Here is a 24,804-nt window from a genome sequence, read left to right as displayed (position 1 = left end):
ACTCTAGAGAGCTTTTTTCTCTCCTTTATGTTCTCACCTTCGTTTAATAAACTTTCACTTCACTTTGCCCTTTTGTGTCTGCAAGATTCATTCTTCAACTCCTTGGCACAAGAACCCTGCAATCCTGCAACAGTAAGACTAGTTCATTTGAAATTGGCTCAAAAAACCCCCTTCCCCCCACCCCTGATAACCTGGTGTCCCTAATCCTTGGGAACAAGGGCTCACATCCAGTTCTGCCTTTGATCTCTTGTTTTATCTTGGTCAGAGCCCAACACGCACAGAAACAACTGCCTCTGAACCTCTGATGCTCGGTACTGATATGTGATGATTATTATGGGTCCCACTCCAATGCCCATGTACAATAGAGACACAGTCTCTGATAATATCAGGGACCAAATATCTGCTATTATTCCCCCAGGAAAGGTACCTAAGCCAGGATATTGGCTCATGGGGATGAAACAACTACTGTGTTGTTGCTACATGAAGATTTGCCATATGCATTGTCTTTAAAACATTTGTCTTATTGTCCCTGGCCTCACTGCTGATGTCCCTCTCTGTTCCCTCAGGCAGCATCTGCCTGTCATAGGTCACCAGTGATGCTGAAATTTGCAATTGTTCCAACTGCCAGGTCTGTGGATTACTGAATGTAATGTCTCATACGCAAAAGGTTATTAATCATTTAGAGAAGATCTCTTTTGCTGATGCCCTCAGTACATGGCTTATGTCTTCTCCAGTTTGCTGGGAAACTATAGTTTTAAGTATTTTATTTTGTCCTACACCAATTTCATGTTGCTATTTATATTGTTTCTGGGATATAAGGATGCAAGTCACTTCTAACATCTGGCTCTAGGGCAGTCATGGAAGAATGGCATGTAAAAGATTGTCCAGGCTATAAAGGTGCTGGGGGAGGAGGGCAGGGTGCTGATGGTACTGACCCTTCTTTGGCCTGCTATCCTGTCCAAGTCGTCTTAACGACTCCTTCTGGGCTCCATGTCCCAGGCCCCTCGGAGGTTAATGTATATTCCTTGGAATTGTAGGCCATGAGCAGAATGCAGGGAGGTTTATTCCAGTCTTCCATATATCTGTTTAGATAACTGTTAGAAATACCAGTTTTTCCCTCCTCCTGTGTACACATGGTGTCACAAATACATTAAATGTTATCTATGAATCAACTTTGTCAAACCCCTGATGTCACTACAATGCCCTCCTGTATGTCCCCCCACTCTCTAAAATCTGTAATCTAAGTCTAGCGGCACAGGTGTCTGGATTGCCAGGGGCTGGATCCTTCCTGTCTATACATGACCCTGACTAAAACTCTATAAACTGTATGGAGTTCCCGCCTTTGTTTTTCAATCCAAGTGCCTTCACACTTTCTAGGGTATTTTACAGTCCCTCTACCTTCTAACATTACTAAAATTTTTAATTGTGTCTTCTCTATTCTCTTTGTCAGTCCTTGTAGAAGTTTGTCAGTTCCATCATTCTTTTCAAAGAACAAACTTTATGTGTCACTCATTTTTTTCTATTGTTTTCTTTTTTCTAGTTTTGTTCATTTCTGCTCTTATATGTACTAATTCTTCTCTTCAGCTTGATTTAGGTTATTTTGCTACTACTTTTTCTACATTTTTGAGCTGGAAACATAGATTATTGATATGCCCCTTTTCTCTCTTTTTAATGTATGCATTTAGTACCATGTATTTTTCTAATTACTGCTTTAATTATATGTCACAAATTAGATATATTTTCAAGATGTGTTGTTTTGATTTCCCTTTCATTTGGTTTAATGTATTTTATATGTTCCTTAAGACATCCTTTCTGATCCAAATACATTGTTCAGGGCCCAAGTGTTAGGAGTTGTGCTGGTTATCTTTCTATTGTTGATTTTTTTTTTAAATTCAACTCCACACCCAGCATAGAACTCAACATGGGGCTTAAACTCAAAACCCTGAGATCAAGACCTGAGCTGAGATCAGGAGTCCAACACTTAACCGACTGAGCCACCCAGATTCCCCTCTGTTACTGATTTTTAGCTTAATTCCACTGTATGCAAAGAACACAATCTGTAGCATTTCAGTTCTTTAGCATTTGTTTAAGTTTCTATATGGCCCATGAGACCATCTATCTTCACAAAGATTCCAGGGACACTTGAAAAGTATATGTTCTGTTCCTGTTTGGTGGAATGGTCTGTGTTAATTAGATCATGTTGGTTGATGGTGTTGAGTTCTATAGTCTTCCTGAATTTCTGTCTAGAGGTTTCATTAATTGTTCAAAAAGACTATTGAAGCTTTCAAGTATATTTGTGCATTTGTGTATTTCTTCTTTCAGTTTTATCAGTTTTTGTTTCACCTACTTTGCAACTCTGTTGTTTGGTACATACACATTTAGGATTGCTATGTCTTCTTGGAAGATTATCATTATGATTATTATATATCACAGATCCGCACCTGCATCCATATTCTTCAATCTGAATCCTACTTTAACTCATACAGCTATCTCTACTTTTTTTGGTAATTGTTTTCTTGGCTTATCTTTTTCCATTCTTCTATTTCAGACTTCCCATATTGTTTAATTTTAAGTGAGCTTGTTGTAGACAGCACACAGTTGGGTCATTTTTTCCAAACTGATGTTTGTCTGTTAATTGATGGTTTAAATAATTTACATTTAATGCAATTATTATTATGTGAGTGCTTATGTTGACTGTCTTACCATTTGTTTTGAGTTTACACAGCTCCTTCAATCTTTAGGTGCATGTCTTTTGCAGGGTTTGGAATATTCAGTCAAGCTGCCCTCAAAAAGTTTTTCAGTGTCACCTATTTTTCATCTCCTTCTGGAACTCAAATAACACCAATATTTTATGTTTAGTTTTAGTCCCACAGATTCTTCATCATAAAGTAATAATAATAAATATTATGAATAAGTTTATAAAAATAAATTTGTATGTAGAGGATAAATTACTCAAAATATGCAATGTACCAAAGCTCACAAATGATGTATAAAATAAAAGGAGTTTCATATATAATAAAGAAAATAAGTCCATTCTTTTCCGTAACAAAATCCCAAGTTTAGCTCTCTAGCCAATTCTTCAAAATGTTGAAGAAAGAAACCACCCTACTTTATATAAACTTCCAAAAGAGTAAAAAGAGAAAAACATTTGTAAATAAAAAATGAGACCAGGATAACCTTTATTTGAAAACCTGACAAGGACACTGTAACCAAAAGAAATATACAGACTAGTCACTCTTATAAAGACAGATGTCAAATTCTTAAGAAAAAATTATCAAATTGAATCCAGTGATATTCCAAAAGCACAATACATCATGACCATGTGGAATTTACTCCCAGACTGCAAGGTTATTTTAACATTTAAGAATCAATTAATGCAATTTATCATACTAAGTTAAAGAAGGAAACAAGAAATATGACCATCTTGATAGAATCATAAAATATTATTTGACATAATTCAACACCTATATTTAATTTTTCTATATCTAGATTTATAAAATCTACTGAAAGGGAATTTTCTTGATCTAAGAAGGTTAGCTACCTACTACACACATCAGACTCATTTACCACCCCCAACTTCCCACTTTTGGCAATCACCCATCTCTTCTCTGTGTCTGTGAGCTTGGCTTTTTGTATTTGGGGATTTTGTTTTTTTTATTTTTTTGGTTCAACATATAGGTGAGATCACTCTAATCTGCCTTTTCTTTGTGACATATTTCAATTAGCATAATGTTCTCAAGTTCTCTTCATGTTGTCACAAATGGCAAAACTTCTTTCTTATGGCTAAATAATGTTTGTTGATGTATGTATGCCGTATTTGCTTTATCTATTCATCTCCTGATGGACACTTAGGTTGTTTCCATACCTTCTCTACTGTAAATAGTGCTGCAACGAATATGAAGATGCAACTATCTTTTCAAGTTAGTGTTTTAATTTTCTTTGGTTAAATAAACAGAAGCGGAATTCCCGGATCTGTGATATGTCTATTTTTAATCTTTTTGAGAAATTTTCACAGTTTTCTATAGTGGCTGCACCAATTTAGTGTCACACCTATAGGATATAAGGGTTCATTTTGTCACATCCCTGCCAACAATCCCTGTTATTTCTTGTCTATTTGATATCAGCCATCTTAACGAGTGTAAAGTGATACATCAGTTTTGGATTGGATTTGCTTTGTCTTGATGATTAGTGATATTGAGCATCTTTGCATGGGCCTGTTGGTCACTGGTATGGATGCTTTGGGGAAATGTGTCTTCATATCCTCTACCCAATTTGTAATTCGATTGGGGCTTTTTTGCTATTAAGTTGAAAGAGTTCTTTATGTATTTTGGATATTAACCCCTCACCAGACATATTATTTTCAAATATTTTCTCCCATCTTATGGGTTACTTTTTCATTTTGTTGATGGTTTCTTTTGCTGTGCAAAAGCTTTTTAGTTTCATGTAGTTGCACGTTTTCATTTTTACTTTTATGGTCTTAACTTTGATGTCTAATCCAAAAAATCATCACCAAGATAGATGTCAAGGAGCTGACCAGCTATGTTTTCTTCCAGGAGTTATATGGCTTCACATCTTACATTCATGTCTTTAAACATTTTTGGTTTATTTTGGGGTATATAGTGAAATAATGATTCCGTTTCATTTATTTGCATGTTGCTGCCCAGTGTCCCAACACCATTTATTGAAGAGACTGTACATTCCCCATTGCATATGTTTGAAATGCCCTATTTTAAACTAAATGTCAACTGTTCAGAATCTAATTCTGGACTCTGCTGTATTAGTGTGTTTAACCAATAACGAAACAATTCCAAAAAGAGTGCTTAGCAAAATTGATGTACAACAGATTTTAGCATTGTGTCAAACTTAATATTCATTAATGTTTTTGTTTGAAAATTTTCTGGAAAATGCACATTTCTTAAAAAATTAAGTATGAGCACACTAACTTCTAAGAACAAACAAATAATCCTCTTGCCTAGTTGCTGTTCTTAATTGTAATTGGGTTTATAGCTGCCATTTAACACCCTGTATTTAAAAAAAACAACCTCAAAACCTTCATGATGCTTCTCCTCAACAATCAATCATCCTTCATGAGGAAATAATTAAAAATAATAACACTAGTAATACCCAAAACTATAAGTTCCTTACATGAAATTGTTCTCCTCTACCGCATCTAACATTTCTTTCTTCCTAAATAAGATTATTTGCTCCCATCTTTCCAATCCATCACGTGAGGCAGGCCCAGCCCGCAAAGGATGAAGCATGGTTTGTCTGAGAATACCACAGTAATCCCATGGTCCTCCCAATGCGTGGGAAAGTAGGTCACTGGGGACACTTGAAAATGTTTAATTCTCCCTTAAAGCATATGAGGAGAAACCATTCCCTTTTCCTGCCTTTGTAAATTATGAAAGAAAATGAAGCATGAAGCCTAAATCCACTGCAGGCACCCTACTACCATTTCAGGAACACTGACATGTGGTGTATGATAGAGAGATGAGATACAAAGTCCCAGGATCACTGGAGACGTTACTGGTCTGGTTAATAGACCAGTTCTGGAGATGAGCTACCCTGGGTCTGTCTGCTATGTGAGACAAGGAGTTAAAGAAAAATAAAGCAAATTAGATTGGATTTTCTCCACTAGCAACAGAAAGCATCTGCACTGAAATATTCCTGCCATGCACTTTAATCCTACATTATAATGTCAGACCACAGATCTAAGATAAATGAGACAACACACTTCTTCATCTTGGACAACACAGAAAAGTCAAGTTGCAACCCTGAGATCAAACAGGGTTTGATTAAACCAGATAAATATTGAATACATGAATGTTAGCTTATAAAAACCCACAGGATGATAACCCGTTCCACACAAATAACGCATGATAGAACTAAAATATACATGAGATAAACTTTGAATTGGCTTGATAACTATGTCTCTGATAGAGGAATTATTGTGTTGAAATCATTATTAACCTGAAATGAACTTCTGAATCTATTGTCTACTCTTTACTTTTGATTTACATTTCAAAGTGACTCTTCAGACAGAATATAATAGCAGAACTCATCATCTCTTTAACCAATTTAGGGGCATTCCTCTGAAACCTTTCCAACTCAAATCATTGAAGTCTAAGGAATTTAGAACTATGTACTGATTTACCATTACAGTTCCACAGTGTTTTATCAAAGAGCCAAAAATACTTGGTTTATATTCTAGTTTGTCTCCCACCGTATAATTTTGTCACATTTGTTTCATCATTGCGGTTTGGTTTTAGTTTTTATGTACTGTGTTCCTAAACTTTTTATTCAAAGTTTTTATTATACATTTGAAATTTCCTCAAATTAAAATTATTAAAGAAGACATATCCTGAAAAGTCCAGCCTTCATCTCTGTTCCTTTCAACCTATTCATTCATTTTGCCCAAGACGCAACCAGTTTTTCTAAAAAAAATACTTCTATTGTCATATATGGAGAATTATGTAGATTAGATAGAGATGAGAGATGTGATATATATAAAATGAGTTGATATAGCTATATATTCCTATTCTCTTCCTCTATCTTATTAAACAAAATGTTGTGTGCTGTATGAACTTTCTACTTATAAAAATGCTTTTTAGAGATTATTTTATAGCAGTGTGTTATTTTTCCTTCCAGTTGCATAGTATTTCATTGTTTGTATGGACATCAGATTCATAACTTCCCCTTTCTTTCCCAGCACTGCTTCTTATTTCGACTAAGATAATATCACTCTGGGATGTTCCTGTAGACAGTAAATTTACACACAACCTGGAAGGATCAGAAATGCATCTTTTCCCTTAGAGTCATGGCTTTGTCCTGATGATCTGAGACTTAGTTATGGGGAAGGCTGCATCCCAAGCCCAAGTGTCAGCATGCCACCGAGTTTATCTGAGAGACAGAAAAAGATGAAAGTATAGATAGAGCTCACCATCAGTATAATGAAAGGGGTTTACTCAGCTTTAGTTTCCTATAAAAAATCAGGGAAAGGGGCACCTGGCTGGTTCCAGTCAATGAAATATTCAACTCCTGATCTCAGGGTTATGAGTTTATGTCCCACATTGGGTGCGGAGTGTACTTGAATAATAAAATGGAATTCAAATATTAAAAATGAAATAAAAAATCAAAGATAAAGGGACAAAAGAATGTGATTACAAAAATTCTGAAGGCATCACATCCTTAAAACTTACTTGTATTTCTGGGACAGCTGGGTGGCTCAGTCATTTAACTGAGTCATCTGCCTTTGATTCAGATCATGATCCCAGGGTCCTGGGACTGAGTCCCACATCAGGCTCCCTACTCAGCGGGGAGCCTGCTTCTCCCTCTGCCTGCCACTCCCCCTGTCTCTCTCTCTGACAAATAAATAGACAAAAAAATCTTTTAAAAAAACTTATTTGCATTTCTTATATTTTTTTGTCCCCTTTCCGTATCCCATTGTACAAAGGGACTTGTGTGTTTGTGTGTGAGAACACAGACATGTAGGACACCATCATCATATGGATCATTAAGGTTCCTTCCTAGATCCAGAAAACATGTTTAATTACAGAACACTTAAAGCCCAAGAATAAACAGGGAATGAAACAAGGATACCTTCCATGATCCACATCCCAAGCAAAATTATAGAATATAAATGAAAACCATTATTTTATTATTATGGAATCCTCCCTTTCTTTTTTTATGTTCCTTTTTTTTGAAACTATATGAAGCAGATGATTTTCACTCCATGTTTATTTAAGAAAACTTTAGAAGACACGTGAGAAGAAGATGAGTTCCCATGCAAGGGAGGCAGGAAGGGCCACACAGAAGGGGACCAGGAGAGAAGGCATAGGAGGTACTGCAGTCACACTGGGGCTTCTAGGTCAAAGACGGGGCAGACAGAGGCACAGGGAGGACAGGTGCTGCAAGGTCACTGAAGCCGGGCCAACCAGATCTGAGAAAGCACCATATTTGTGGAGGAATGAGAGCGGGAAGCCTTTCACTCTAAGAAGAAGCTGGGAAGGAAGGTTCTTCCTGGAGTGTCACCATCTCCACGTCAGCTCAGGAGACCTGCAGAGACAGAGCAGAGTGTTGTTTCCAGACCCACCTCTCCAAGCAGCCTCTTCTCCCCTCTCCCAGGGCCTCGAGTTAAAGCCCCACAGTAAGAAGAGCATATTCTTAGGTCTCCTTGATCTGAAGCTATTTCACAGCACAGGCCTTTTACTAAATGGAGAGAGGAAGCTTCAATGTAAACTGCCTGATCAGAAGTCGGATCCAAAGTCTTTCCCATTTTTTCTGTCTTTCACCTTTACCACCTGTTCCGGAATAACCAAATCTATCACTAAAGAGGATGACAGAGCATTACCTGTTGGCTGAAGTCCAGAGTGTCCTGGGAAAGAGAAGGGAAGACATGTACTTAACAGATAAGGAGGTAAATCTGTCCCCACACACAAGGTCCCAGCCCCAGACCCGCCTCCTTAGATTTCTCTAACAACACAACCCACATGACATGATGCCAGAGTGGAGAAAAAAGTGAAAGATGTGACCCATGAAGCTTCTGTCACACAAATACAGTGGGATCTCACTAGCTTTAGTGGCTCTTCCTGCATTTGGCCCAGGATCCCAAACCAAGATCCCCACGCTTGTCAACCTCTCAATTATCTCTACAGGCCATAACTTCTTACGCTGCAACCCAGTAACCATGGGCTGTTGCTTTCTAGATTTCTAAGAAATCTGAGGTCCAATTGGGAAAGAAAGGCTTCATACAGGGCCACTGGTACACAGAGACCTTGTTTGTTCAAAGCTGTATTTCTCCCCCACGGGGTCTCTGTGCAGTCGCACCAACAGATGCCTTACCCTTCTGATTCCTGAAGTAGATGAACAGCCCCACCACGAGGAAGAGCAGACCCAGAACAAAGCCTCCAGTTCCACTCAGAATCTTGCTCTGTGCAGACCCAGACTGTGCCCCTGAGAGAAGAAACAGTTTTAGTCATTTTTACACCAAATTCAATTTCAATGGACACTCTGGGATTGAGAACTCTGAGAATGAGGAAGGCAGGCTGCCTTGAAGATATCGAATAATTTTCAATTTCTGGAAAAGAAATTTACAAATCACATTGCAGAAATGCAAAATTTTGGCACCGAACTTTTTAAATATCACAGCTCTGACAAATCCACTACTTCAGCATCAAACGATGAGAAGCCTGGAGTCCATGGAGTTCAACAGATCGTGCAGGGTGCCACAGCTAACGAAAGGCAGAGTCAAGATTGGATTCCCCTCAAGTCAGGAAGGTCCCTACATTATAGAGGATGTGCCTCTTCTGAGACCACAGTGAACAGCTCAGAGCAACAGTGCCCGAAGCACAAGCCCAGTCCGAGGCAGGGGACTGGTGCCCAGTGTGAAGAGGGAACCACGACCTGTGAGCCATGGAAAATGTCAAAACATGGACAACCTCTTCTGTGCCTGCCAGGCATAACTACCCCACCAGGGAATACAGGATCTGTAGAAATGATCACAGGATATCTAGAAACTATCAGAGGATTTCTATCACAGGATATCACATGGCTACCCCCAGTGATCTGTGCTGAAGAAAAGAGATCATTCAGCAAATGAAAACATGGTGTAAGGAGAGAGAACCCTGACACTCAGGAAAAGCAAAGTCCCCTCCTTGGTGCGTGAGGAATTTAGGAGGTCAGAAAGCTTCTCACTCCATTCCACAGTGAAAGGGCTTGTCAAACTGGGGTGCTCCACTTGGCAGGTGTAGACCTCTCCACTCTGAGGAACTGTCTCCAGCATCACCAGGGTCTGAAAGGTCCAGTCTCCATTAGGGATCAGGCCTGTGGACACGACTCCAGACTCCTCTTCCTGGCCATTCCGGAACCACCTGACTTCAATGTGGCCTGGATAGAAACCATTCACAGAGCAGACCAGGAGGTTGTGGTGCTGCAGGGGCTGGGGCTTCGTAGGATATACAGTCACCATAGGCTCCACTAGAAGAGAAGAGGTAGAGGGACTCAGTGAGGAAGACAGACTCAGTCTCCCAGGTTGGCTGCCTCGCTGCCTCCAGTCTCTGGTTCCCCCAAAGCTGACCATGTAGCCCAATAAGACCAGTATCGTGAACTTTTAGTTTAATCTTGACAGCATGGGTCCATTAGATTTGAGAGCTATTGGGGAAATTTGTGGGATTTATTTTTCATAGTATGAAGCAGTTATTCCTTGTAGAAGTGTTTCCAAGTTTTGTAAGGCATAAAGTGTCTTAAAAGCATGATTTCTGGAGCAGGCTGACTGGGTTCAAATCCGGACTCTGCTACTTTACTGATTCATCCTGGGAGAATTTTGACATTCCTCTGTGCCCCAGCTTTCTAAGGTATCAGGGGGAATAGTGATATCAACTTAGCTCTTAAGAGTTATGTGAAGATTAATGCACCAGAGTATGTAAAAAGGTAACTGGAATTTAGCCTTCAGTATGTGTTAACTACTTATTATCTTTGTTTTGTTGCTCAAAGCACGGTAGATAAATTGGGGAACAGCTTGATGTAGATGGGGAAAGAGTATGAAATCCTGGGAATGCTACACTCACACCTTAGAACAACCCAGACATGGTTCTACCCGGGGAAGCAGGAAAGACTGAGCTGGTTCTCTAGTTCTGGGAGCTGAGTCCAAGAACAGCGAGAGTCCTGAATGAGAGGAAAAAGAGCAAGGAAACTCATTTATTTAAAAAAGGTCTCATAATTCCACTGGCTGATCAGTCCTTCTTTTTTGCAGTATAAAAATATCTATTATTAGAATTGTTATCATTTTATAATTGTCTCCCATTTACAACTAACGTTTGAGTTCAGGGCAGGGTCTGAGACTCACTAATAGGTATCCTTAGTGCCCGAGACCATCCCTGACAGTACAGCCTGAATAAATAGAATTTCTGTTTTGGTGAAAGGAGAAATACGAGAAAAGCTTTTTATAATACCATAAAATGGTAGATTTAAGATTGATGAGAAAACACTGTTAACAATTTTGTAGTATATTTCCTTAAATAAAATGTTGGGGCGCCTGGGTGGCTCAGTGGGTTAAGCCTCTGCCTTGGGCTCAGGTCATGATCTCAGGGTCCTTGGATCCAGCCCCACATTGGACTCTCTGCACAGCAGGGAGTCTGCTTCCCTTCCTCTCTCTGCCTGCCTCTCTACCTGTGATCTCTGTCAAATAAATAAATAAAGTATTTAAAAAAAAATGTTTACGTCCTTACCAGGAGAAGTAATAAACAGAACCAAAATACAAACCACAATTTCTAGGGAAAATGCTAGATCAAATGTCAGCAAAGCGTTCATAATCTTATTTATAGAGCATGCATAAAGTCCCTGAGAAAAACACCAAAACGCCAGAGATAATAGACAGTAGATAATTTTTAAAATGGTAACAATGATTAGCCAAATAATACATGACAAAATGTTCAATAATCTTAGAAATCAAAGGAATAGAGATTAAAAATTAACAAGATAAATTTTCAACTGAGCATGTGGCAGTATCAGGAAAAAAAAAGGTTTAGCAAAGGGGAATGTGAGGTGAATTATTACAGCTATATAAAAAATCATATGAAACTCCTTAAATACTTTCATCATTATAAAAACAGCAGTATCAATATGTTTTGTAACAAAAATGTAATTAAAAATGCAGTTTCGAAACCGTTTCAAGTATATAAGAATACATATGCTAAGAAACAAAGCAAGGAGCTTCTGGGTGGTACATATAGACTTTTGGTTTTGGCTTAGGTCATGATCCTGGGGTCCTGACATGGAGCTTGCCCCTTCTCCCCACCCCTTCTTCAGGCTCCAGCTCAGCAGGGAGTCCCCTTCAGATGCTCTTTCTCCCTCTCCCTCTGCCCCTCCCCCTGCCTGTGGTCTGTCTCTCTCTAAAACAAATAAATAAATCTTAAAATTAAAAAAAAAAAAAAACAAGAAGTTGAGACCTTAAAGCAGCTTCAGATCAGAAGGGTCTCAGAGGTCCCCTGAACCCATTAAAAATTAGTCTGATACTTTTTCTCAATGAAATGGTCCCACACACAGACATGCACATTTACTTCAGGGGTTCAAGATTAAGAAGGGTGAGTGCCAAGAACAGAGGGTGACTGGCCTCCTCACATTTCCCTAATCTTTTAATCCTCCCCTCCCTTCCCCTAAACCTTCACCCCAACCAGGACACCCTCCACTTCCCTCCCCAGGACTCCAACCACCTGCCTAGTGTTCCCTCCACCTGCAGCTCCTGAGCTCCCCTCACCTCTCCCTCAGGGGCCACCAAGGATGTCAGATGTCCCCTCCTGTGTCCTCCCCCCACACCCACTCTCCCAGCCCATCCCCCACATCCAGGCCCACAGCCCAGTTCACAGTCATGCTCTGCCCCCCTCACTTCAGAGCACACCCCTCACACACTGCCCCACAGTCACACAGGGACACAACCATACAATCACTACCACACACTCTGCACAGTGACACAAACAGACCACAGTGTCCCTGACAGGGCACTCTCACAGGGATCCTTCTACCCTGTACTTGCTCAAGACCCTGTGCGCTCACCACGAGTCTGTCTCACAGTTTGTCTGTCTCTCTCTGCCTCTCTCTCTCTCTCTCTCTCTCTCTCTCTCACACACACACACACACACACACACACACACACCTCTTCCCCCATCTCCGCCCCTGCCGCGCTCACCTCGCCGCTGCACCGTGAAGCTCTCACCCACCCCGTAGTTGTGTCTGCACACGGTGTCCACGTTGGCCCGCATCTGCTCCAGGATGTCCTTCTGGCTGTTCCAGTACTGAGCGTCCGGCCGCCCCAGCTCGGTCACCGGCCGGAACTCCCCCACGTCGTTGTCGAAGCGCGCGTACTCCTCCCGGTTATAGATGTATCTGACCAGGTACCGCACCCGCTCCGTCCCGTTGGTGTGATAGCACTCGGCCTTAAACTGCTCCATGAAATGTGCTGTGGGGACAGAGACGATCCGGTCACCCGCGGGCTCCTGGAAGACACTGACGGCGGCGCCCCTCGCTGGCTCCCCTCGCGCCCCCAAACCACCAGCACACACCGCCCGTCTTCCGTCTGCGGGCGGCGGCGGAGGCGGCCACTGGGTCCCGGGCTCGGCGGCGGACCCCCAGCTTGAACAGCGAGGACACTTGCCCCTCACCGCCTCCTCCTGGACGCCTGCGGCCGACAGACACCGGCCTCCCTCCTCGCCTCCCACAGCCCTTTCCCCCGCCTTAAACACGTCCCACCTGCTTCCCCACCCCCTGAACTCTCTGTTTGGGCAGAGCTGGCTCAGGCCCTGCCGCCCCTGTGAATCCAGAGAAGGAAACAGACGGGTCCCCTCCACTCCCGCAGCTGAAAATGCAGGGAAAGTGACGCTCAAAACCCAACCAGGCCAGACTTTGTGCGGGGTGAGAAACGTCCCAGGAGACGTGTGCGGTTCTAGAGCCGAGAATAATTGGATGATCTCAGTTACCTTGGAGTGCCAGAGAGGTGGTCTCAAGGGTGACGTTCCAGACGTGACATGAAAGATTAAGTAGATGTGAGATGTGAGCTGGTGTGTGTGTGCGTGTGTGTGTGTGTGTGTGTGTGTGTGTGTGTGTTTGGGGAAAAGGAGGCACATATCAGGTCAAGGTCATGTAACTGCAAAAGCTTGAAAGAATTGAGAAACTTCCTTAAGAAACCAGAGAAAACAGTTCACTGAAGCAGACAGTGAGAGGAAGAAGGACGTTTAGAGACATCACATGCAGTGGATACTAAAAGCCTGTGTGGGGTGGTAGCATTTGATTTGTATACTGAATTCAAAGGCATATGAGTGAGGAATTTTAAGGAGATTAAAACCATGGTTGTAATACAGTTCCTCCATTTTTACTTACATTTCCAAATTCAGAAGTCTCAGAAAACCAGATCGCATTAAAGATTTTGATGCAGAACCCATTTGGCAAATCTAGTCTGATGAGGTAAACGGTCAAATATGTCAGAGCTCTAATGGGTCAATCAGTCACATGTGCTTCTGTAGTCCAATATATGTAAACATACACACATCGGAATATATGTAAACATATATATGCATATACATGCACACATATGCATACATGTATGTATATGTTGATCTTTCTGTTTTATGTTTAATCAAACTAAGAAAAAATTTTATCCAAGTATAATTAACGCAGAAATTTTTTTAAAAAGGGAAAAAATACTTCTGTACTTAAAAGGGAGACAAAAGGGAGCATTTGACATTACCTATAGAATAGAATGTAAAATTAATACAAAAGTTTGATACAAGTTACTGAAAAATACTTGCAGCAGTCACAATTTATGCCTTATAAAGGCAAGTTGTTGAAAGTTAACAGAGATGGTGATGATTGAGAAATCATGAAATATTCAAACACATTACATAAGGCAAAAAGTAAAAAATAAAGATTCTGTCTTGCATTGATTGAATGCACTCAACAAGAAATTGGTGAATTTATACAACTTTATAGTTTATTATTTCTGTATTTAAACAAACTGAAGTAAACCACCAAGACCTGAATTGGAAAGTGAGTGTGTGTATAAAGTGTGAGTCTAGAGTTTTGAGAAGCAGCACAGTATAAATCAGTGTTTTCAACCTCAGCACTGTTAGGATTTTGGAGTTCTATTTGTTTGAAATTATAGCCCATATATTTTCCAACTACAGTGGTACAAAACTAAAGGCCAACAATAAAACAAAGCTGGTAAATTACAATGTAAATATTAAATATTTTTATGTAAATATTAAACAACACACTACTGCACAAGCAATGGGCAAATAGGAAATCAAATGGCAAATCAAAATATGTCTCAAAACAAAAGAAAAAGAAAGCACAAGTGAAATTTATGCTATAAATGCTGTATTAAGAGAAAAAGTTCAACTCTTTTCACCAACAATCCAAGATACTGAAAGGAAAGGAGGCTGAGGGGTGGCTCTGGACCCTGGTGAAGAAACAGGAGGCCAACAAGGTGGTCAACCCCCTGTTTGTGAAAACACCCAAGAATTTTGGAATAGGACAGGACATCCAGCCCCAAAGGGATTTCACCCACTTTGTCAAATGCCCCCGATTCATTCCACTGCAGTCACAAAGGACTATAAATGTCTAAAAGTTCCTCTCACAACTAACTAGTTCCTAAGCCTTGGACTGCCACACAGCTACTCAACTGCTTAAGCTGGCCCACAGGTTCAGACCAGAGGCAAAGCAAGAGAAGAAGTGGAGATCACCGGCCTGGGCTAAAAAGAAAGCTGCCAGTACAGGGAGATAATCCCCCCTAAGAAGCCTCCTGTCCCTGCAGGTGGGTTTAATCCTGTCACCACCTTGGTGGAAAACAAGAAGACTAGCTAGTAGGGATTGCACATGATATGGATCTCGCTGAGCTGGATGTCTTCCTGCCTACTCTGTGTCCTAACATGGGGGGTCCCCACATGATTAAGGGGAAAGCCAGGCTGGGTTGTCTGGTCCAGGGGAAGATCTGCACCACAGTCGCCTTCATACAAGTTAATTCGGAAGACAAATGAGCACTTCTTAAGCTGTTGGAAGCTATCAGGTCAAATTACAATGACAGATATGGTGAGATCCACTGTTCCTAGGGAGGCAATGTTCTGAGTCCAAAGTTGGTGGTTTACAATGCCAAGTTAGAAAAGCCAAAGGCTAAAGAAGTGACAACCAAACTGGACTAACTGTGCACTATTGAATTTTCTGTACCTAAAATTAATAAAAATTCTATTTTTCAGTCAATGTCGAGGGAAAAAAAAAAGGAAGAAGGAAAAAAAGTTCAAACACAACATTACACCACAGGGAACCAGAAAAGAAGAAACTTGGAGGAAATTTATTAGGAGAAGGAAATAACAAAGAAAAAGCAGAATTACATAAAATAGAGACCAGAAGAAACAATCACATAACATTGAAAGTAATGACTAGTTTTTCCAAAAAAAAAAAAAGAAGAAAAAAAGAAAAAAAATTGACAATGCTTTAACTACATTAATAAGGGAAAAAAAAAAAAAAAAGAAGAAGAAGACTCAAAACCCAAGCTGAACAATGGATGAGAAAACAATACAATCCAGGTGAGTGCTGTGAATTGTGTAAGACTGATGAATCACAGACCTGTACCCCTGAAACAAATAATACATTATATGTTAATTTAGAAAAAAAAGAAAACAATCCATAACCACAGCTGTTGACATTGTAAGAGTGGGTTAGCATAAGAATGGCCATCCTGAAGGCTGGGAAGCCATTTTACTAAGCGTCCCTAACCAGCCCACACGGCGTACGTGACTTGAGATAAGAGAAACTAGCTAAAACCTAAGAAACAACTTAATCATATACCACCAGGGCGGTTAGGCAATGGCGCCACAGGGACCAGATGTTAAAGATAAACAAATAGTTAACTTGCAGAGATCACAATCCTGCAAGACAGGAGTCCCCCTTGGTTTGCAAATGTCCTGGTGATTTACAACAAAAAGACTATCTCTTCAATGGCCCAATTTCCAGAGACAAATGGCTCAGTTCCTCAAGGCCTAAGGTCGCTCTCCCCACCATAACACTGAAGGAGGCTGAGGCAGAAGGAAATGTAAATAAAGTTAAATTTCTTCTAAACCTAAATCTCACTTAACCACCAGGGTGATGCCAGGGTGGCACAAAGTTAAACTGTCAAAGTGGGGTGCAAGATATGTATGTAGATATGAAAAAGTGCCTTGAAAATGCTATATAAACCCTTGGCTTTGAGTGCTCGGGGTCCTTGTTGAAACCCGCTGCGCCGGGCAGATACTTGGACCCCAGCTAGCTGGAAATAAACCTCGCTGTGTGACTTGCATTATTGAGAGTGCTCCCTGTCTAATTGAGGGGTGGTCGACTCCATACCCTAACAACATTTTGGACAAGATAATTGTTGTGGGAAGGCAGTTCTGTACATTGTAGGATGTCCGTCAGCATCACTAGCCTCTACCCATGAGAGGTCAGATGAAACCCCAGTTTTGAAAAACAATAAGTGGCTCCAGACATAGCTCTATCCCCCAGGGGTAGGGGGTGTTAGCAAAACTGTCCCTGGGTAAGAACCAGAGTTAAACCATCTGATATATATGTGGTAGAGAAGCTGCAATTAATTATGGAGCAGCTGAGTATTACATTGAAAAATTTGCCAATATCATATCTGATAAAAACCTTATCCCAAGGAAATTTCCTTTGCCTGAAAAAGCTTGGTACAGAGGCCAGATTTCTGAAAAACATTCATAGTGCCTAATGAGAGAGTATCTACTAAGAATTCTAACCAAAAGATGGCTCTTGGCTGTGCTAATGCTTCAATCTCACCCAAAACAAAGTGAACAGTGATTGGAAACTAAATCCAGGATGTCTAAAAGCTGTAACTATTTTTCCTGTGCATTATTTCTAAACAAGAAAATCTGCATAACCAGATATATATTTTCTAACTGACTCAATCACCACTTTGCATCAGTGACATGTTCCTAACAGCCAAGTGTCACTGTTCCTGGATAATTGTTCCACACAAGTTTCCTCTGAGCTTCCTGTAAAAACTAAAACTTTTCATTTAGAATATCCCCCAGTACGACATCTGTGTTGAAATCTTATGACCAAGGAATTTTTGTCTCATCAAGAGCAGGTATAAACAATTTTTAAATGCCATTCTTGTTGCAGTTTATGGAAAGACACCTACAAATCCACAGCTTTCTGAGAGAATCAGTTCTAGTGCCTGTTTTGGAGGTAAAATTTAATAAAAACAATTTTAACAAATGTTTGGCATAGACTTTGGGCTATGTTCATGTTTGCATGAACTAGCAGATGAAAATTTTGAAAACTAGCATGTCATTAATGAAAGAAAATCATATCATACTTCAACACAAGTAAAAATTCATGAGACAAAAATCTAAGTGAAAGGACCCTGACATCCACCAAACACTGAGCGTGACACTGAGGCCGTGGTGGGCATTCCCCGAATGATGGAAACATGGTCATGGCGACCATGGAGCACTCCCCAGCTTGCTTCCCACACTCCAGCCTCTCCAGCTTTCCTTTCCCTTAAACTCAACAAACATCTTCCCATACTTTGGCCTCTATCCTGTTCTCTCTCCCTAGAACACCTGTCCCTCAGATCCTGCACATGGCTGGCTTCTTCTCGTCAGTCACATCTCAACTAAATGTCACTTTCTCAGGGAGAGCTCCCTCGCTGCTCCAGCTGAAGTCAGGGAATCCAGTTCTCTCAGTCACAATACCCTGAACTGTTCTGTTTACACTGCACTTACTGCTTTCTGAAATTTTTTTCTGTTTTAAATGTTTATTGGGCTTTCTACTCTGTCAGTACATAACACCCATGATAATAGAGATTTTTTTTTTTTATCTTATTCAAGTAGAATTCACTGAGCCTAGAACAGAGTGTAGTTCAAAATAGCTGCTCAGAAAAATATCTGTGGCTTAAATGGATAAACCCAGGGTTCTGGGAATTAGTCACTGTGAGGATCCTAGAAAATAAGAAGAGGCTTTAAGCTTCAATACTCTTTTATTCTTATGAAATATTATATCCCTCCCACTTCCTATAGCAAATTCAAACAAACTTCCTCTTTCTCCTACTGTTCCAAAAAATATGACAGGTAAAGAAAAGGTGATTTTAAGGGGAAAAAAAGGAAAATGTCATTAAGTTTCAGCCCATCTTGTAGTTCTGTGATAGTGCTGAGGGTCTGTGTCAACAATCGGATTTCTCAGTAATGATGATGACACAACTGGGAAAAAATAGTGAGGAACTGGAAGTGGAGGCAACCAAACATGGGTAATTAAGAGAAACAGAAAACATGACGAATGAATCTATGTAATTCAGGACCAAGACCTCAGTAAGCCAACAAGTTCCATTTTTGCATATTGGCTTTCAGTCCTATGAAAATAACCTTCATTCTCTCTGTACCCTGCTCGGGGTATATAGTTTGAACCATATGAAATTCCTGACACTTGACAATTTTTGACTTACAACATCATAATTTCATTTAATTTATCCTACACTAGTTGCACCCCTTCCTGTGGGTTCAGGTCAGACAATAGGAAGATGCAGGAGTAACTAACATTATAGAAAGGTTCAACATAGATTCATAATGAAAAATAACCTGTGCCAAGTTCTTGGAAGATATATTAAGTTCTTTAAGACACCAAAGAACACCCACATGTGCTTCTTATTTACAGTATCATTTCAAGTACTAAGGGTCACGGCTGTAGCTCCAGGGTGAGAAATAGAGATAATCTTAACCCCAACTTCTGTCAGAGAACCTCCAGTATTGGGATAAAGGACTTAGAAACTTTGGGACCCAAGAGAAAGGAAAGGAGATAACGGAAGAGACCTCTTGATACATCCTCACACATTAGGGAGAGGCACCAACATAACTGACCCAGTGCAGACTTAACACAGGGTCTACTAGGAGAGACCTTACTAATTCCTTTTGATTCTCCTCAAATTTTTCAGAGAAAATTTCCTATTTTCTAGCATAACTCAACATAATAAAGGGAACCACTTGATAGGAATTAATTTGAAATCATTATTTCTAAGTCTTCTCAAGACGCCAAGGGAATGAGATACAAACCTGGAGAACTTTCATTGGAGGAGAGTTGTGAATAAATGGCCTATATATGTGGAGGTCCCTTATGCAGCTCTTGAAGAGGGCAAGCATTCAGGATCCTTTTGTTTTGGGTAGAATTGGGGGTCTATACCACAAGGGTGGTCATTGAAGAAAATACCACAATATTCTAAGGGACATGGCCTAGACACAGTGACAAAAGTAATTTCTTTCCTTCCCTCCTCTCCCCCACAATAGCTTACCATCAAAGGTGTGCACTTACGTGAGGTGTCCCTGGCCCAAGCCAAGGGAGGGCTCAGCACCATCAGTATCAATGTCAGAGCTGTCATCCAGGAGCCTCCAAGGAAACACAGACACACCATACTGGGGAGCAGGGAGGACAGGGCACCGAGGGAGCAGGTAAGTCTCACTCAGTGAAGACTGTGACCCTCCTTTGGCCACTTCCCAAATAATACCAACCAAGGAATTCGTTTCTTTGTTACTGGATTGGGTAATCTCCGTGCTAAGAACCAATCAACATCAGAGATATACTGCATCATCAGTTGCTGGTCAGAGATTCAGTATGAAGAGTCTCTTCTGAAACTTGGATTTCCTTCATTGAAAGGATTATTTTAATTTAATGCTTTAAAGGTTTGATCCAGTTGTATGTGAAATATTTTACTGAACCCCTATTGTGAGCCAGCTCTGTACTAGGCAGTGCTATGCTCAAAAGTTTGAACCTTTTAGGAGTATTCATGTCTCTCCCTTGAAGACATATGTAATGTTTTGACATATGTAATGTGTGTGTTTTTAGGAGCTGTGGAAGTGGAAGGATGATGATTGCAAGTCAAGAAACCTTTGATGTGGACCTTAATGTACCATCACTCAGTGTTGTAGACTTGGGGAAATTATTTAACCTTAACCTTGAAATGAAGGCACTGCATTCTTTCTCATACTTCGATATGAACTGTGGTATGATTATCTGGACAGCTCAAGGAGCAGCATTCCATAGTAACTGATGATATGACAGAATTAAAGCTGTTGATTGGAGAGTACAGTCTGTGTCTCCTTATGGGTAGGGGGATCTCTAATAAACTAAAGGAAATTGAAATTTAGTCATTAACTTAACCTGAGCGAAAAGGTTTTTCAAGTTTATTTCTTGATGCTGTCATTGAGTTTGTGGGTATCTCCAGAATATGCATAGAGAAGGGGCTTAGAACATGATCTATGTGGAATGGAGGGTCTTGAAATTTCCTTTATATAGCACTTAACCTAACAAAGTGATAAGCCCAACTATCCAAATCAAAGTATGCAGGGAGCTGAGAAATTGGTAAAGGACTCAAAGTCAGCTGCTAGCATAACAGCTCTGCCTTAGAATAATTAATATTTTATGTGGCAAATGTGTTCAATCCATACTCCTGGATCCCGCTCTGATTTCCTCATTTTATTGGGACTATGTCTCTTTTTATGCACCTTTTCTTTCTTTTTTCTTTTTTTTAAAGATTTTATTCATTTATTTGACAGAGAGTTCACAAGTAGGCAGAGAGGCGGGCAGAGAGAGAGGAGGAAGCAGGCTCCCTGCTGAGCAGAGAGCCTGATTCGGGCCTGGGTCCCAAGACCCTGGGATCATGACCTGAGCCGAAGGCAGAGGCTTAACCCACTGAGCCACCCAGGTTGCCTTATGCACCTTTTCTTGCTTTATCTTAAGGAGAGGTATAAGAGGCTGGTGCTAATGAATACATTATAGAATGTTCAGGAAATAGAACACAATATAATTACAGTCTTTGATGTAACCATGTGGTTTTAAACACATATTTCTACTTTTAGATAATAATTATTATACATTACATTTAATATAAATGTAATATCTCAGATTTGGAATGGACTTATTTTTAAGATTTGTTTTATTTACTTATTTATTTGTTTGAGAAAGAGAGAGAGAACAAGCAAAGAGTGAAAGGGCAGAGGGAAAGAGAGAAGCAGACTCCCCGCTGAGCAGAGATTCCCAAACCAGGGCTTGATCCCAGAAAACTGAGATCATGACCTGATCCGAAGGCAGATGCTTAACCAACTGAGCCACCCAGGCACCCCCAGAATGGACTTTAAAGGGCAACTATCTATCTAAAGTCCTGCATTAATTCACATTCTACCATAGTCTGATAAGTAGTCCTTCTTTATGGATGAGTGGCAGAGAACTCACCATGTTGCAATAAAAACGACTTATATTTACTAAGCAAATTTTGAGTATTTTACATTGCACCCAGAATTACACAAGGGCTTTTTACACATTTTATATTTAATTCTCACATCATCTCAGTAATCTGAGTGCCCCTTGCATTCCTACAGATGGAAAGAATAAAACGATGGATGATGTTAAACGACTTTGGCAAGGACATAAGTCAAGTAAATAGTGCATTCCAGATTGAGCCAAGTTATATATGAGCCTAATCCCACAAGCCTAGCCATTACATCATACCACCTCACATTCAGTTTCTGAAAAGAATAGTGTCCACTATGTTGAAATTATTCTAACACTTTAATTCATGATTATGTATATCTATATGACTACTCCTTTTAATGAAAGACAGAATATTATATAAATTGAGGCAATTATTGTGTAGTAACTCTAGTTCCTTCAAAAGACTCCTCTCATCACCATCATTACTTTCCTCTGGGAATGACAAAATTTGCATTTATCTTATGTAATGCCTCCCAAAGTTCCCAAGCAAGTCTCCTTCCTAAGTAGTTCCAAATTCCTAAATCTAATCTATTGTTCTCAATCATTATTTCAGATTTCTCAGCATAATTTATTGCAAATTTAAATAAGTCAGAATCAAATAAAAAGTTTATCTCACATACTTCAGAAAAATGTATTTCTGTTAATGTAGAAACTTCAAAATAGCTTGTAGAAGGTAGGTAGAAGTCATTATTGTCTCTGGATGTCAGAAGAAACTATGTCCTTAGATCCCAGTCATAATTCAATACTGCTGGAAGTTATATAATTGCAACCAGGAGGATGCCATATTTAATTTTAGAAATGAAATCCTAATTTACTCAGAATTAACTACCTATAACAATGATAATCTGGAAGAGACAAACTAAAGTTCACTTTAGATTATAAAAGGATCAGCAAAAAAATAATTCTATATCAAGAACATACTGAAATATTGAACACATTGAAATATCAAAGAAAATAATATCAAAACTCATCCATATAAATTTGACAATTTATAAATCATGCACATTTACTTTTTAAAAGAATAAGCAAGCAACTATGTCCTAAATTCTGTAGTTGTATACATTTATGAGTAAGAAAGTGTGTTGCTTTAAATAATATATATTTCACACTTTTCTTCAACATTAATTCAGTGTAAGGAAAGTTCGGGTAGACCAATATAGCGACTTCTACCAAACCATCAATCCTACAGGTATCCAGGCTGAACTCCACCTGAAGCAAAAGGAGAAACTGTATGAGAAGTGTCAAGTAAGACCTTATTTCCTGAGGAAAAGACAGTTAACATGGTTTCTAGAAGAGTGGTTATCAGTACAGAAGTTCTACAGTCTCTGTTCCTGATACATGAAGTCATAGGTTTGTTTTCATTGGTAATAAATCAAAACAGTCTTGAGAACACACAGGTGACATCAGAAGCACAAACTGTTGTTGAAGACAGACAGGTTGAAATACGTAGCATTACAGAATGTCTTGAGTTCTACCAATTGTCACAGAATGGGACTCAATTATGGTAAGCCTGAAAAGTTGCAGTACATCTGGGAAAATCAGGCCTTAATTATCAGCAATCCAGATTGTGCATCACTTGTCCAAGTAGTCTCAAAATATTCTCAGTAGTTCTCAAAAGCTATGACCATAAATATGGAACTTAAAAGGGGTTCCTTTATATAAGAAAAAATAGTAATAACAGAAGTGGATAAACACGGCCAATTTTTTCTACACTGGAAGACATGTATTCTTGACAGAGGACTGTGCCATTTACGGTCATATTAGCGCTTAGTAGACTTGATAGGACCCCCTCCTGTGAGATCTCATCTGCAATGTCATCCATTGAGTAACTTTGAAATGAAGCCAGTCTTTACACTGTGACATTATGTAAGTCAGTGGACAGGGCTTCTTCAACTTCTGAATGTCATTCTTTGACTCAACTTATCTGTGTTGTATAATACTTAACACAGCACACTTTTTTAGAACCAGAGTGTTTGCCATTGAGTACTCACAGGGAAAACATCTAGAATTCTCATAAGCCCGTCATTAATATTGTATATAGGAGGAGTTTTCTTTTCTTTCTCTTTGTTCTAGGTCATGTTTTAATTGTGCTGTAGCAAAGTATTTACCTGTTACCTAGTGCAAATACTGTCCAGATTATTTTTCAAAATTCTGCTTTGTTGTTTGACTAGCCAACTGTGCATTGATTCTAGTTGCGTGCCTAGAATGTTGTCTGTTTTATTCAAAACTAATAATAAAATCTTTTAGCTATTTTACGAATAGTCCAGTAGTCTATCCCCCTATAGATGAGCAAGTTTCCACCCTGAAAAGTAAATTTTTAGTAATTATTCTCCCCAAGGGGGAGAAAAAGACTTTGTTTTGTAGTTTCTTCCTACATGGCGTTCCTGTCAAACAAAGCAACTCTTTCAATATTGTAGAGCAATTTTGAGAACATTAGGATATACAACCCTCAATAATTATTGCTGGAATCCATATTTTGGTCAGAGATTCATTTCATAGTTTACACAAACAAGATAAAGGAGTGTAACTTAGCTCTGTTACACTTCCACCTAAAGATGCTAAAGATGATTTGGGTACAGTGACAACCTCTCAGTTTTTATAGTTCAGAATTTAGTACCTGACCTTAAAAAGTTTTCAGATGAATCACATCAGTTGTTAAAATAAGATCCAAGGGGTCATTTAGGAAAAAAAAAATCTATACGAACCAGAGAAAAAGTGTTTTCTAATAACCACAGCAGAAGATAACATAAGGACACTTGAAGGTTTAAGCTTTTCCAGAGGTGAGGGATCCTTACTGCTTTTATAGCTTCTAAACTATGAAAACCACAAAAGCATTAAAAAGGATCCATCCTATAGGCAATTGATTCTGTTATGTAAGCAAAATACATAGCTGTTGGTTTATTTTCCACCTAGAACAGCAGTTAAACACTAAATTATTTTAACTGTCAACATTTCCTGCAGTGCTGTTGCTGGCATTAATTGCAATATCATCAAAATCAACCATGGTCT

At 39.6% G+C, this 24,804-nt stretch overlaps 1 protein-coding gene and 1 pseudogene across 2 annotated transcripts; one reads left to right on the top strand and one right to left on the bottom strand.

Moving 5' to 3' along the window:
* Positions 1 to 7,722: 7,722 nt before the first annotated feature.
* LOC308344001 (DLA class II histocompatibility antigen, DR-1 beta chain-like) lies at positions 7,723 to 20,496 on the bottom strand. The gene is made up of 6 exons (XM_080805289.1): positions 19,840 to 20,496; positions 12,683 to 12,952; positions 9,694 to 9,975; positions 8,842 to 8,952; positions 8,351 to 8,374; positions 7,723 to 8,055 (listed from the first exon to the last, which is right to left on the bottom strand). Exons 1-6 carry the CDS (start codon positions 19,937 to 19,939, stop codon positions 8,042 to 8,044), a joined length of 801 nt encoding a protein of 266 aa, XP_080661415.1. The 5' UTR covers positions 19,940 to 20,496; the 3' UTR covers positions 7,723 to 8,041.
* On the top strand, positions 13,836 to 15,686 carry LOC308345115 (large ribosomal subunit protein eL8-like; annotated as a pseudogene). Its single transcript has 2 exons — positions 13,836 to 13,841; positions 14,909 to 15,686. The product of its transcript is annotated as a large ribosomal subunit protein eL8-like (transcript).
* Positions 20,497 to 24,804: the final 4,308 nt, after the last annotated feature.

Source organism: Martes martes, assembly GCF_963455335.1.
Source record: "Martes martes genome assembly, chromosome: 6".
NCBI lineage: Eukaryota > Metazoa > Chordata > Mammalia > Carnivora > Mustelidae > Martes > Martes martes.
This window is presented reverse-complemented; position numbering and strand designations above follow the sequence as displayed.

Coding starts and splice junctions, on each gene's coding strand:
- LOC308344001 (XM_080805289.1), bottom strand. CDS start 19,939: ATGGTGTGTCTGTGTTTCCTTGGAGGCTCCTGGATGACAGCTCTGACA. Junction 8,953..9,693: donor CCCTTTCACTGTGGAATGGA/GTGAGAAGCTTT, acceptor TTCTTCTCTCAG/GGGCACAGTCTGGGTCTGCA. Junction 8,375..8,841: donor CTACTTCAGGAATCAGAAGG/GTAAGGCATCTG, acceptor TCTCTTTCCCAG/GACACTCTGGACTTCAGCCA.